The following is a 16030-nucleotide window of genomic DNA, read 5'->3' as shown; positions in this document are numbered from 1 at the left end:
CACCAAAAGAAGCATTCAAGAACAAGGCTGAAAAAGCAGGAATCCAGTACTAGATATATTATTCAGACAGATGGAATAGCTTAGTTGAAATCACTCTGAGAAACAGCACACAGGTACAAATCAAAAAATTAAATGAAAGGCCTTCCTTTCAGGCTCACTTTGTTACACAAAGCAAAGCCAAAGTGTATAGGTCCCTAAAATGTTGTTCTACATGTCAGGTAGCATGACTGTCATCTTGACCTGAGGAGCAGCCAAAAGAGACCATCACAAACAACAGGAAAGATATCTGATACTTTCATTCCATTTATAAAACGACTTCAGCTAACATGGCATCTTTAGTACTAGCATTGCAGACAAATATAGTGTAGCGTAAGTAGAAATATAGTACAAGTGTCTAATGTAAAAATCAGGCTCAGCAGAACGCAATCATTTTGCATTAATACACCACATGTGCATTTATCACACAGGTTAGCATGAGGACAGAAACCTTCTTAAAACTAACTGAGGCTTGGCCATTTGTAGCAGCAGCAGCTTCGCCTGGCAGCTATTTTAAGGCGTAACATTAACTGAGCAATGCCAGACACACTAGGCTGAAACTGGTGCCTATACTCTAGCACTGAGGTTATTTGATCTAATCATACATCAGCTGCTCTAAACATCCTCTGAAAGCATGAGGTAAGGAGCATGTTGCTGAACATTTGTCTCGTATGATCAATTTTTAACATCAAGACTGCTACGAATAAAAAGCATTGCTGACTTAATATTGCAAATATTAAATGATTGTATATTAGCTGTCATACTGAGGATTTTGTTGCTTGCCTTAACCATTTTTTTCCCCAAAAGTACTAAAATACAAAAAAAGTTGCTGTACTGATGTGTTGTATTTTTTGTTGCACAGTATACCGATGCTAAAAAGTGTTGCAATACCGTTGCATTAAAAAGAATATTTTCCCCCATGTTATTAATATCAGTACTTTAAGAATGCCAGTGTTTCAATAGAAGCTGATTTTTCTGCGAGTTACCTCACTATATGATGGGGGAGTATACGTGTGCAGTGCTCTGCTTCCATTCTGTAGGCATAGTGGGTGTCTCCATTGCGTTTTTTTCTCTTCTAAGCACACACCAGCTTTTATGGTGACAGAATGAGGCATAGCTTCAAACAGGTACAGTTGCAGACCATCCATGGATTGTCCACAAAGTAGACGTGCAAAGCAAAACATGCCATCATTGCGCTAATGGCAGACAAAGACTGTTTTATCTACACGAACTGAAGGAGCCAATATGTCAAACTTGGCAAAGCATGTCGCTGACAGACATGCTAACTTGTTTAACGTGATCAAAGCGTGACAGACTAGCAAAAGTGATGAATAGCACGCTCATTACAGTCAAACGAGTGTGCTTTATTTTGCACCAAGCAAAGCTTTTTCATCTTGAGAGTTTTCCGTGGAAAAATTGGAAAATGTTGAATTTGGCTTTAACTTATATGTACTAAAGTAATTCTGGCACATTTCTGAGTGTTTTTTTTTTTTCTTTTAAAATGTAAACAGCTGATCTTAATGAAGATTTCCTCCAGTTGTAGCTGAATAGTATAACTGGAACATGGCTTGCATTGACACTGTCAAATTTTTACTGTTTTAAATTTCAGGTTTCATGTTCTGTCATCTATTACTATATAGGCAGGTATTGTATCGATGCAACATTTTGCTATTGTGACAAAGGTTCTAGGCTGATGGAAAAAAGAAAAGTGAGACAACAAAGACTGAAATGGAGAGACATACACTGAAGAACATATGCTGAGAGAAAGTCGGGCGAGCTCCACTTAATACCAAAACTACAAAAAGCTTTTTATTATGAGGCATAATTTAACACAAGTGTCACAGTCTTGCGTACTTGCACCAAAACACCATCTGTGTCAGATAACAGAAATGTGAAGTCAACTGAAGCGTAGAAGTGTCTAGTAAAATGGATGCCAAACAATGACCATGCAGCATGCTTTGTTTTTAAATGAGTGTGTTTTACAAGTAATTGCTACAACAAATCTTCTGACTCCTATGCCTTTCATACATTGGCTGATTAACACTTTGACTCAGAGTGGATTTAATTATTTTTCACGACGATCAACTGAAAAAAGTGCAAACGTTCAACAAATTGAAATTGAAGCAATCACATTCAATCCAACAACAAAAGTTTCATCAGAAACAATTGATACATGCCCTTTAACATTTGGAAAATTACTCCCATTATTATTAAATTGCATCTAAATGAACAGTGGGTGCACTAAAACTGTGCAGAGACACCTCAGATTGTTTGACCTTTAAATATGCACCAAGCAGCATGCCCTAGTGCAAACAATATATTGCATATTTTATATAATTGCATATACATATGTGTGGAGAGAGAAGAAGATTGTTTGTCTCTAAAGCTGACTGATACTGAGGAGCTGAGGCTCATTAGGCTCAGTGGGTGATGGCAACAGGTTGGCAGCTGTGGAGAATTCGTTAACCTTTACCTCAGGGCAAGCAGGGAGGACAGACAGGCAGACAGACAGAGACAGTTCAACCCAAGCAACACAATCAAACAACAAATCCATCTGCCAAACCTGCTATGCTAATTTCCTATCTGTGTTGTTGTCTTTTTCCAGTGGCTGAAATGAATGATCATACAATTATTTCCTGTGGCGAAAATTAAACTGGGACGCATTAATGGATATGCGCTTTGTGCCTGCATATACAAAGTTTTAATCATTTTCATCTCTAAAAACAACAAGCATTCAATTCATCTCTGACAATTTGTTTGGCATTTCCATAAACCAATTCGTCATTGCCTAACATACTACATTAACATTAAAAAACCTACAACATTTGAGTTTCATCTACCATTGTGGGTACCAAGCATTTTCAAACATACACTATAAAACACACATATTTACACGACATTTTGGTTTAAATTCTTATATTATTATGTCGATATTATGTTGAATAATATAAAGTTAAATATATTTGTCTCATTTTCAGACATTAAGAGTTAAAATCAATCAGATTTACATATATTTAACTTAAAATAAACAATGAACAGCTAATAAAATAGTTTTTTCCATAATTAAGATTTGCTTAAATTCCTTATTTAAAAAACAAGTAAGACAAAAAGAAGTGCGTGCTAATTTTGTGTGAGAGGACCAGATTACGCATATATGATGTTGGAATTGCACAGTATCACAGACAGCTATGGCTATATGTCTGTTAAGCAGTGAGCCATTTAGTTTTGTTAGTTGGCTCAGACTCAGTTGTCTCAGATTGTGGTCTGTTGACTGTGTCAAATCCACCACTGCTGGCTCCGATGGTCACCATTTTTGTGACTGCTGATCTCCTTAAACACTTCCAAGCTAGGAAGCGTGTTGCGTTACTATGACAACCAGCAAATGTGGCACAAATACATATCGAAAATTTTCTGGGTAACAGATTTTTATATATATAGCATTACATAAAATGTAGTTAAAGTATATATGGATGACTTCTTTAATGTTTTTCTTTTACTTCTATGGCTTTGATAATACGAACTTTAATGATCACCTTGTTTGTGTTGATCTTTTTCAAGTCTCTGTTGTTCAGTGCCAGGATTTTTTATAGACAAATTGAAAACACCCAAGAAAAAGTGGATGTTTTGCCAACTGTGCCCTCCCTCCTGAAGAACACATTACCTTAGGGGGTGACTGCTGCTGCTGCTGCTGCTGTAGCTGTGGACCCTGCTTGTTGGAAGCAGGCTGTGCATGCTGAGGATGTGGATGATGGTGGGGATGGAGAGCCTGTGAAGAGGAGTGGTGTCCTTGCAGGGGCCTGAGGGCACGGGGGATGAACTCTGGGGCCAGTGGGTTGAGGACATAGGTCTTCTTGAGCTCCAGGGCCTCCAGCTGTGCCTTGATCTGCTCAAAAGTGATGCCATGTAGACTCGAGTTTTCATGGCAGATGGAAATAAAGTGCTCCCAGAATTTTCTGGAAATTGGCAAAAACAGAAAACAAAAGGTAAACAGGACTTTTTCTTCTATTCTCCTGTAAACTGCATGCACTGGATGTTTTGTGGACTATCTTATGAATATTTCCTGCTTGCAGTCTAAGAAATTGTTCCTAAAGGATCAAGACTGTTAAAAACAAACTTGGAAAATGCATGTTTATAGAGTGAAGAGTAGAGGATATAGGGAAAATGAAATAAAGGGAAATCAAATTCTGCAATATTTATGTGCTAGTGTTTGTTGCATAATCCTTTTACGTGGCATATCGAATAACAATAATAAAAAAGGTGCAAGCCTTTTGCATTTCAATACCAAACGGTTTCGAATATTTGTGATTTAATTAGATGCCGTTCCCCATAGTTTATGTTTTAACATTAGTACATAGCACCAAGTGCTAGGAGTAGGAATATAAAGATTCAGTCCAGACTCTTGGCGTCACAGTTTGATTCAGAATCAATTCTAAATTATTCCTAATGTAAAAAAAGAAAAACAAATGGCACTGTGTCTTGACTTGTGTTTTGTCCATGTTACAAATAAAACATAACAGACAGTTAAGCCAACTGGTTTTGATAAGGCTCACTGTCTAACTAACAAAGGGCAAGTGAGAGCATTAACTAATATTATTATAAAAATAAGTTTTTCACAGACACACCACCAACACACACACACACACACACACACACACACACACACACACACACACACACAAAAGAAAGATTCTACCATTAATCTTTAGTTGCACCTCGCCCACCTAAGCTACTCTCTATCGACTATCTTCCTTCAGTTACTTCACTGATCCAGACCTTTCGTTTCTGGAGACTCACTGTTGGGTAAACAATGCATCCTTCTCGAACATCAATTTTACAGATCTTTGCCTGCAGGCTGACATTTGCAAACAACCAAACAGTGAAATCCTTGATATGTTGCAGCGACTAGCATAGACAAAACACTGTTTCTCAGAGTAAGGCGTTGTCAGCCAATGGTGACCTACTCATGATTATATAATATGTAAGCTCAATATGTGGGGGAAATTAAAGAGGTGTCCACATCTAACATAAACAAACTGGTCGGAATTTGGCTTAATGTAACTTTGATATGTTTAATTTATTAGATCATGTGTGCCTTATGTCATGTGAATTTACTTCTCTGTCCAATAGTTATAGTGAACAGATAAAAATTTTCGGTAACCTTCCTCTTGGCCGGGTCATATTTGCAAATGAGAACTGGTTCTCAAACATTTTTACTTGGTAAAATAAAGGTCAGATAAGTAAATAAAATATAATATAATAATCCAAGCACAGATAACAAAGATCTTTGGAATGCAAAAATATGGATTTATTGTATTTACACTTGAACCATAAATATCTGCTGTGTTGGAGTATTGAACTTTATGGTGAGAAGTCACAATATTTACCTGCAGCGCCCAACAGAGCACAGTGCTATGGGGTCTCCCACAACTGCAACCAGGGACTGAGCTCTGGTGATCGCCGTGTTGAGTAGCTTGTAGTTGGACAGGAAGCCATAGTCAAGGTCCTCTGTTGAGTCCTCAACTAGCTGCTCTTTGCGCTTGATGGCCGTCTGTTTGTGCTTGCAGGTGTGCCGTGTCCGCACCGTGCTGAGGAACAGCACCCGGAACTGTTTACCTGTAAAAAATGTTTCATTTATTAGGAAGATTTGAAGTGCTATGAAAAGCACTAGACATAGAAAGCATATTTTTAGAAGATGTAAAGACCATGTTATAAACTTTATATTTAATGTTGACTAATTCACAAACGTTGCTTCATAGTCGAAACACCCTTACAAAACCTTCGCAAAACAGTCTTGTACAAATTTCTCATTTATCTTCTTAAATCTTTGACATCAGTGGAGAAGGGTCCTATTTGGGTGCTGTTTAATAAGCCAATTTTCTCTTCCTGTCCCAAGTGTTTAAACAAATCAATAAAAAAAGGGTGCAAAATCACTATAAATTACTAAAAAGTTAAAAATGTGTATAATAATAAGCAAATTACCTCACATTTCTAGAGGTTTTGGACGAAACAGAGTTTTTCTATGTTTGTGTACGTGTATCCACGTTTCATGTGTTATTAATAAGGGAGTTAATGACATGTAGAAAGCAGCTGCATGCAAAACAAGGTCGAGTTGCATGAAACTAAGGCAGAGGAGAGACTGAATAAAGAAATCCTTACTGTGCAGTCACCTTCTAGTCAGACTTTATATGATCTGGGAAAATATGAGCACTGACAAATTACAGTGAAAGATTGTCAGACTTTGTCTTTATGGCATCTCTCATTTTAAGCCTGATTTCAATTTCAGATCGACACTGTCACCATCAGATTCATGGAGAAATATTAGTAACGCACCTGGGGATTTCTGGTGTTGGGATTTCTGTGCGTTTCTGATTGCCTAACCAGGACTGCTTTCTTAGAATTTTCAATATCACATTCTTTGGATACCTATGATATACCTACTACCCCAACATTCTAAGGACAAAAACAGTAAATGTGTTGTAGATTCATATATGCATGACACCACCATGGCCATTTGAAAATATTAATATAGTGGTTCAATAATGTAGCCCTAGCATTCAGTGCCATTTCAGTCATATACATGTAATTCCTTACTACAAGTCATACAAACCAAGGGCATGTTTTCTCACCTTGGACATTGAGCACTCTTTCCACGCTGACCTCAGGCATTCTCTTCTTTCGAAGCTCAGCACGAATGCGAAACACCTGGTCAGCGTATGGTGACACCACTCCGATGCTACCTTCATCCAGCTTACCCCAGGCCACTGGCCACTTCTTGCGCAACTCCTCTACCCGCTCCACAATCTCAAAAACCTGAGGAGATGGACAGGGAATTTGCAGGTTTAGAGATGTTGAGCTTTCTATTGGCCTTTTTAAGACCAATTTGATGAATGTAAGACATTACATTTATAAAATGGGAAAAAACATTTTTTTAGCTGCTTTGGTTTCCACCTTTCAGTTCAAAATGTGGCTTAAAAAGGTATAGAAGGCTGTTTATTACATTAAAAACAGCAAAGCAAAAAACTGCAAGAAAATAAGTGTTTCCATAAATTGAATTGAGAAGAGATTTTTGAATAGCACAAAACATGCATATGTAAAAATATGTATGACATACTTCACCAATAAAATTCTAATCAGTCTTTGTCTATCACAGTAATTTGGTTTAATGTTACAAAGAGCTACATTCTCACAAAAGAGTTTAAGGAAAAGAACTCAGCCAAAAAGCTTTTTCCTCTGTTTGGCATATGAAGACTCTCCTTGCTGGACATTTAAAGTCTTCTGAGTGATCTTCTCTATGACCAACCTAAGACGGTGCTACCTAACATTAACTTGGTATAACTGATGGCGTGCTAACTCATAAAAACCCTGAAAAAGAGTAACATCTACACTGTATGCTGCATGACCTTCATGGATTAAGTCTGTCATTTTGGCGGTAGTCAGGTTGCAAAGACTTTAAAAAAACAAGTAAAGAAAATACAAATTTCATTGTGTCTGTTGTATTTTTTTAACAACCACTGAATGTAGAATTTAAGGGCTTCATTGTTATTTTGAAGGCTAATTAAGGCCTTAATTCAGAACAGGTGTACTGAAGCCAGTTTAAGGATCCCGAATGGAACAGAAACATGAGAAAAAGAAGTGACAATAAGATGGGAAACCCCTGTTCTCTTCACACTATGAGCCCCGCACATATCCTGATGTAAAAAGAACTGTGTGAAGTCAAGGACTAAGTGATATTTTCTATCCAGGTTAAAAGGCAACAGTGGGGGACAAAATATTTGAAGAACAAAGGCTTTGTGTTCTATATACCACTGAGACATCAAAGTCCCTCCATAAAATAGGAAGCTATGGCCAAATGAAAGAGGAAGTGCTGTGAACCCTGTGAGATAAAGGCTGACCAGGAATACATCATTACACACTGATGAATGACTTGCATTACGAAATGTTCCAAATATACGCATATTTGTTTTACTGACCAATAGGCTCAATATCATATGTGAAATCTGATTTGACTTTGACAAATTCCTGTATTGGGTGAGTGAGCTTCCCATGGGACTAACTTCTGAGTCTCATGCTACTATTTAAATTTGTTTACAAGTTAGTCATTGAGTCCCTATTGTTATTTTTGTTGGTTTGTCTTTTTTTTGTGTCATGTGAGCAGTTTTTTAATTTCTGTTCACAGCTTAGGCATCCTGTTGGAGGCTTTGAACTGTCAGGAAAATATTGTCTTCCACTTGAAGCTAAGCCCATCAAAGACACTTGCAGAAGTCAAACAAATGGACGCATTTTTTATGCATTTTAATTTCCCAAGATTATGATAATGTTGTTAACAGTTTGACATGGGTGTTGTATCAAGAAGACAGGAAGTAATTAATTTGGCACTGCTGACAGTTTGGGAGCAAAATCAAAAAGCATCCATGTTTAATTGGTTGGAGCATATCAGCAAAGGATCAGGGGCCACATTCAGTGTGTGACCACAACCAACAGAGTCTACAGAAGAACCTATTCAGAGCTAGAACTGTCAGTGAATCATGCATCATGAGTGTCAAATGGTGCTCTTGTGTGATTCTAATTAAGTTCATGGGTTTCATCTTCAATTATGATTAAAAGACAGCAAGTGTTTGAAAGAACACTGCTGATTAGCTCGGAATAATCGTTCTCTTTTAGAAGGATCTGACAAATCAACCAAACTCAACTCAATAATCTCATTGAAATTTCTTTTCAGTTCAGCTAAATCCCTCAATTATTTATATCAGTCTAAAATATAATTATAATTTTTAAAAAAAATAAATTCTTAAGAAAATCAGCAATTTCATGCATGTGTTAATAAAATCTGTCAAAATTTGACCAACTAGCTGGAACCAAAATATTTAATTCTTTACTCTAAATCCTATTCCAATGTAGCTACATGTGTTTTCTATGATTTACTGGTGCTAACAGATGCACCACCTCATCAATATTTAGATGTTTTGATATCAACCAACATTTAACTTCAATATTTATACACACTGCAATGAGGGTGCACTTGCAATTTGGCAGCTGTCAATATTTTCAGGCTGTCACATCTCAGCTGTCCCTATTGTGACACAGTTATTGTGTATTACGAACATTTTCTGATCTTCGAAACAAGTGCAATGGAAACCTCTACAATCCAGTCTCATGACAATTACATTCCCAGGCAAACACACTATATACATACAATAGCAACTTCTAAATGTGTGAGAAATTGGAGGTGTAACTAGCATGTATCAGTGATGATCACGTCAGCCTGATGAAGAACAGCATAGCTACTGGCCAAATGTCAGTTATAGTTGAGAATTTTCATAATAAAGAGTGACGCTTCATTTTATATCAGATTATATAAAGTGCTCATTTTAACATTATAAATTACATCAAACCTAACAAAGTGAATAGGTGGGAAACTAAAACTGATTAATTTCACCTATATAATATTTTTAGACTTTGACTGCTGTTCTCTTGCCAGAGGCTTTGTATTATAGTTTACATTTAAATTTCACTTGTAGTTAAAAAAAAAAATCATTTTAAGTCATTAAAAACACATTTACCTAGCGGCAACACAACACACAACTGACGGCCCCAATCCCCATTATGAAGTCAAGAAATTCCAGAAATTAACCTTGACAAAGCACACTTGTGAGGTGGAAACCATTTCAGGTGACTAACTCATGAAGCCCATCGAAGGGAATGCCAAGAGTGTGCAAAGCAGTAATCAAAGCAAAGGGTGGCTATTTTGGAGAATCTAAAATATAAAACACTTTTTGACTTATTTCACACTTTTTTGTTTACTACATAATTCCATATGTGTTCGTTCATAGTTTGGATGTCTTCAGTGAGAATCTACAATGTAAACAGTCATGAAAATAAAGGAAAAAAACATTAAATGAGAAGGTGTGTCCAAACTTATATTGATATTTTTCAAAATTGAACGTTGCTTTTTAAACACATGGTGAACACATTAACACAATTTGCAATTTGACAAGTCTCTTAATTGTCCTAATTACATACAGTGAGGAACTGGAATTTAATGACTGATTTGTTGGTTTATAGGCAAGCACAGTCATGCGTCACACAGAAAGGCAACAACATAAGTTACGACATCATTTACTACTTCAGCCAGCACTACTAGCTTTGTGTTTTCTATATTTGCATTTGCAAGAGAATACTCCTCTAAAACCACGTCTGCACAGAAGGCACCAGCAACAGCTCTGGTGCTCTGTCTATATATGCACATTCAGAGAGTACTGGGTAGAACGCCACCCACATTTGGAAAGTGGTCTGAGCGCAAAACACAATCACTGCAAGTATGCATACATGAAAATAGTATAGAAGTGTGAAAGTACACCTCAGGTTGCATATATGACATGTAGCAGAGGCACAACGGCAGTCATTACATAACCTGTGTAGACATATATGGATTGATTATAACAGGATTAAATCTGTTCTGTCAGTCTCAAGTGCACAAGTGAGATGAAAGACTGAAAAATCCATCTTAAATGTTTTCTGTGTAGACATGCCACAGCCATAGTCAGACATACCTCAGCATTGTTGTAGTAGGCAGTGCTGTTCTTCTCCTGGACATCCTCTCCTCTGGCAGTGAAGAAAGTCAGAGGGTAGAAGTCCTTATGGGAAGGTTGCTTCCCACTTGCCATTAGCTTTCCGTCATAAAACAATTCTGATGTGTAGCTTTATGAAGAGACGGAAAAAGGAGTGGGGAAAAAATAGTATGTTTGAGTAAGAACATTTATCACAAAAATGTTTAAAGACACAAAAACCTAATGACAATAGGTATCTCTATGTTTCGCTCTTGTTTTTTTTAAACACTTTACCTGTAACAAAACCGCTCATATTTGAGATTTTACAAAGTTTGAGATAATGACTTAAACTTGAAGAATGTTCAGAAAGGATGAGAAGCTTGTTCTCAAAGCACACATTTATCACAACAGACGTTTCAAAACACCTTCGGGTTTAAAGGAATAATATGCTTTGTGCAATGATGATGCAAATCTTTTTAAAGCCGCAGAATGTTCATGGATACAATGTGTGTACCACGAGTAATTATAATAACTTAAAATTCAAACATTAAACCTTGAATTTTACATCTTCTGCTTTAAATTTTGTTGCTGTACGTTTATTGTAGGTCAGCGAAGGCACTGCTGATCAATCAGATACGAAGAACTCTAAAGGAAGACAAATCTGGACAAAATTGAGTATAATCCTCCCTTTGTGTCTGAGCATCATATAGTCACTCTAATGCCCAGCTCAGTTTCATTCGAGTAATGCAACACTATCAATGTCTCCCTAGAGAGATTCTGCCTTTCAGTCGGGCCACTCGGCACGACTATAGGCCCTACCCTCTCCTCCTCCTCTACCTCTTCAGGTTCTACAGCCACAGTTTCCCCACAATGCAGCATTCAGGGCTCACACCTACTTGATGATAGCTTCATGGGAGCGGTAGTTCTCGCACAGGAGGATGCGACAGGGGAATTCAGGAGGGTAGTGCTCATACAGTCGGTCCAGCAGTGACACGTGCAGGTTTCGCTCCCGTGCAAACTCGCTGTACACAAATGGACTGAGCTGCAAATTGAGAAACAGAGAATACAGTGAGAGAGGGCTAGTTTGTTTTAATGAGGTCCCACTCAACAAGAAAAAAAAACAATTAATAGAGGCCTTGGCCTTCACTGACTATAAAGTTGCCTTTTACACTGTTCAATGGAGAACTGTTGTCGTGGGAGCAAAAGGGAAAGAGTGAGGAGATGAAGAAATATAAAGAGCAACATCCTTCTTTGGTCTGCAGAGTGACTAAGCTGCTACACAGAATAAAAGACTCAACAAAAGAAAGTGAGACAGTGATTGAGAAAGAAACAGATGGACACACAGGTGGACATTCTGTTTTAATCCTGCTTCCTTCGCGCCAAGAAATAGCTGGGTGAGATCAAGTAATTAAAGCAATTATTGCATGGGAGATTCATGCCTTGTCCTCATCCACTTCCCAGTGGTAATCCTGTGCACTGACGAAAAACCAGGAGATGAAGAAATTAAGTTTCAATTCGTTTTGTTGGCCTAGAAAGCTTGACTGACATGAGTTTATAATTGTATTATATGAGGTTGAAATGGTCTTTAAAACAGTGGCTGCTTTCTGTTCTTTTGTATTTTGATGTAGGTAATAGTAGTAAATAAGCAGATAAAAAATGGAGTCACTACCTCTACTTGATGTCTCACCTACTGTCTTCCCCTATGGTGCACCCAACTTCTAAGTGCACATTTTGATTTATTAAAAGGATAAAAAAGAAGACTCTTCTACCATTAGAGAAAATGATCCCAAGACCCTATAAAGTATATTTAGATTATGTGATACTTCACGAATAAGCACAGAAATTGTCCTTTTTTCACTGGCAAAATCTGCAAATTTATTGAGGACAAACTCAAATTCTATCTGTACATTTTGTCATTGAGTCTTTACCTGCATATGGTCTCCAGCCAGCACAATGCGGGTGGTCTTGCTAGCTAGAGCAAAAGGCATGATGGTTTCACACTCCATGGCCTGGGCTGCTTCATCCAATAGGATATGCGAGAACAAACCTGCCAAAACAGATGAGAAAACAACATCCATTTATTTTACTTTGTGTAATGTACAAAGTACACACCTAATAAATACAGCTGAATTGCTCCAGAATGTCCATTCTATTCACATGAGTATGCTGTTGATAAAAATAGAATCCACTTAGCTTTTTTTCAAAGTATACTTATATCATTCAAATATGCATAAGTGTAAGAAAAAAATAGCAACATTAATTGGTAACGGTGATAAAAAGCAGAGAAAAACTCAAGCACTGACAGTCAATACATAAAACTGCACATAATCCATATCCCATCTCAAGTTTTAGGACAACACAGGTTGTATTAGTGAGTAAAGGGTAAAATATTGGTATTCAAGTGCAAGTTTGTAAATAGCTTCATATTCTATGATTATTCTATAATTATTCTATAATTTGATATTAATTAATGAAACAAATCTTTCTTCTTATCACTTTATTTTTACATGTTATTAGTTTCACTGGAACCCCTACAAGGTCTTTTAACCAGACCTGCAAACCAAATGTATGGTTTTGTGGACATTTTGAAAAGGATCGAACAGTGGTCTAACCCTGATTTAAAAAGCTCCAACAGTGCTTGGCAGTATGAGGGGAGGGGATAAAACAGCATGGCAAATGAGTGGTGGAGCAGGCAGCAGGGAAGAGAGGCTGCATAACAACCAGCAGACAGCCTCTAAAGCCACACCATTTCCACAGGAAAGTATGCAGACATGAATTGTGACAGCTGGAAATAAAATGAACTCAAAGACTGTCAAATAGTAAACAAACAACAAAAACACAGGCTGCCGAGAAAAAGGTGGACCGGTTTGATTTCAGGCAACATTCACTCTTTAGTGTCTGCCTTTGAACAAATGCCTACAAAATGTATTTTGCAGGCATTTTTTTCTAACTACAAAGCCTCAAACTGGTGTTCTCCTTTGAATGTGTATGCTCTTCACTGGAGCAGAGGCTGGTAATGTATCCCCACTGCATGCTGATAAAATGGAATACACTTGGTCCATGTTTTAGAGGTGTAAAGTGATATACTGAGACTATAGCAGGTTATATATTGAATATACTGTCAGTTTCTCTACATGCTATGTTATATAATAAAAAAAAACAGACTGTCAGAAAGCAAATAAAGATTGCTTGATTTCGCTGAGGCCACACTTATTACAAAAACAGGGTGTAATGATAAAAAAAAATGATACAAAATTATGCACACAAGTTTCTTAGGATGACAGCTATATCCCTAATATAATGCAGTTGATGCAACTAAGTTACAGATAAAAATGGACAGTCAAGGTGCACAGCTGTTTTGAGAGCAATGAAATGTTGGTAGGAACACTATTCCAAATAGTGCTGTTAAAGTCTGCTTTGAGGTCTTTAGTTTTCTCCTGTTATTCCACATAGCGTGGAAAATGACTTGTTCAGCAATATATCCAAAGAGTACATGTAGATGAGCTAACCCTTCCTTACTGAGGTGAGGGACTTTTGATGACCCTTGCTATAAAGTGTAGTCAACATGAGACCTACTGCATCCTGGCTGCTAGCTCTTTAACTTCATTACACACGAACCCATAACGGCCTAATAACGCTCACAAATGATGTACATGGGTCATTACAAATGAGAATGTTTCCCCAGGTAGGGAAGTAGAGATTAGTTGAGAGGCAAGAGAGGAAAAATGGTCTTTATGAGCACCAAGTAGACAGAGAGGCAGACATGAAGGAATATGGTTCTTAATGTTTCACCTGGGACATAGCTGCTTGCCTTAGGGAACCTATCTCCAAACCAGAGGTCTAAATTACATTTCTGTAGCTGCTATCTGTCATCAGGCTAATAATGGTGTTTGAATTTGGACAAAACAGAGGTAAAAGAAAGGAGGCGGGAGGGATAATAAGCAGAGGCGAAAGAGATCAGAGGCACAGTGCTGCAGAAGTGATTTGGGGGAGATGATTTTTTAATAACAAATGGCAGCTCCTTCCACTCACACACCCAGTCTCTCACATTCCTCCTTTTAGGATTTCTACCCTTGTCACACTGTGAAGGTGATTTGGGAAGTCTGTAAGTGTGAAACAGTCTACATGTAACTGTACCCAATAAAAGAAGCTCTGTAAAGTCTGGGTTGCAAAGCTTTTTCAAACTGATAAATTCTCATAAAATGATTTTTAAAACTGCTCTGAGCAAAAACACAATTTTCAACATTGCTCTTGATTGTGTTGTTGTTCTTGTCACACAGTGTTAACCCCATTAGGAAATAACTTAATGCGTAATAACAACATTATTTTATTGACAGCAGTACTAACCATACTCTTGATATGGCTCATACAGCTCAATATTTATCCAATCAACAGTGCACATCTGCTGCAGAAGGAAAATACTGCATCATCTTTTAAAGTGCCCAATTCTGTTCTGGCTCATCTATGGTATTTTATTTTTTTCAGTTCTAAGTTTGACTAATTTAATTTCCTTGTGTTAAAGAAGCAATAATCAAATGTGGCATTCATTCAGAAAACTGTATTACCGTCCTGTGACTACCCAGTTACAAGAATGCAGTTTATCGTGAACAGCAGCTGGCCATGTGGCTGTCATGCACACAGAAAATGTCACACATGGAAAACATCTCTCTGCGATAGTTTAACTTAATTTAAAACAGAATGTACACAGAGTGCAGATTTCACTCTTTTCTTTCTGTTGTTGGTTAAGGAAAAAGAGAAAATCCAGACTGTACAGAAACTATTGCAGTTAATATGAGTCTGGATTTACTGCATTTACTTATTTGGCACTTTAAAAAAAAAACAAAAACACCTGCTTAATCATTGTATAGGTTGAACTGAGTTGAAATGAACACAATTAAAGATGTCTGAAGGCACACCTGTGGGCCACTTTGCATGTCTTTAAATAGTAGACAGTTCATTTTAAGACAACAGTTGAGAAAGGGAGAGAAAGACAAAAAAAAAATAGGCTGTCAGAGTTTTACAATTTAAGAATGAATCACATTTTCTTCTTGACTAACTTTATTATGATGAGTTAAGAATATTTGTACTGTACGTCTATGATGAAATGTCGGCTCAAAATCCAGAAATGCTTTGCTGCACTGACGATGACCAAGTGGAACAGTTGGTTGGTTTCAGTGCTTAAGTGGGCTACTCTTGTCTCTAAAGCTTGAAAAATGTTAGGATGACACATTTGTTTAGCATTTTTGATTTATGTCACCACTCTGCATCTGGTTTCTTTTTCTAAATAATGGTGTCTTGTGAGCCTCTTTGGGCAGGCAACACAATAAAATTAATCAAGCAACATACATACAGGCACACTAGATCATGCAGGTTCAGTTTCCACATGCCAGATCCCATATCTAGACCATGAATAAAGACTAGAGTCAACAAACCAAACATAAAATAGA

General features: G+C 37.3%; 1 protein-coding gene across 2 annotated transcripts in view; it reads right to left on the bottom strand.

The window, feature by feature from the left end:
* The window catches only part of helz (helicase with zinc finger), a 58889-nt gene that overhangs the window by 14037 nt on the left and 28822 nt on the right, over positions 1–16030 (bottom strand). For both annotated transcript variants that reach the window (XM_055009692.1, XM_055009691.1), the window contains exons 19-24: positions 12512–12630; positions 11480–11625; positions 10587–10734; positions 6663–6846; positions 5421–5649; positions 3698–3989 (exon numbers count right to left, since the gene is read on the bottom strand). In XM_055009692.1, the coding sequence (XP_054865667.1) occupies positions 3698–3989; positions 5421–5649; positions 6663–6846; positions 10587–10734; positions 11480–11625; positions 12512–12630 (1118 nt within the window). The remainder of the gene's footprint in view (positions 1–3697; positions 3990–5420; positions 5650–6662; positions 6847–10586; positions 10735–11479; positions 11626–12511; positions 12631–16030) is intronic.

Source organism: Amphiprion ocellaris, chromosome 4, assembly GCF_022539595.1.
Source record: "Amphiprion ocellaris isolate individual 3 ecotype Okinawa chromosome 4, ASM2253959v1, whole genome shotgun sequence".
In the NCBI taxonomy this organism is placed as follows: domain Eukaryota; kingdom Metazoa; phylum Chordata; class Actinopteri; family Pomacentridae; genus Amphiprion; species Amphiprion ocellaris.
This window is presented reverse-complemented; position numbering and strand designations above follow the sequence as displayed.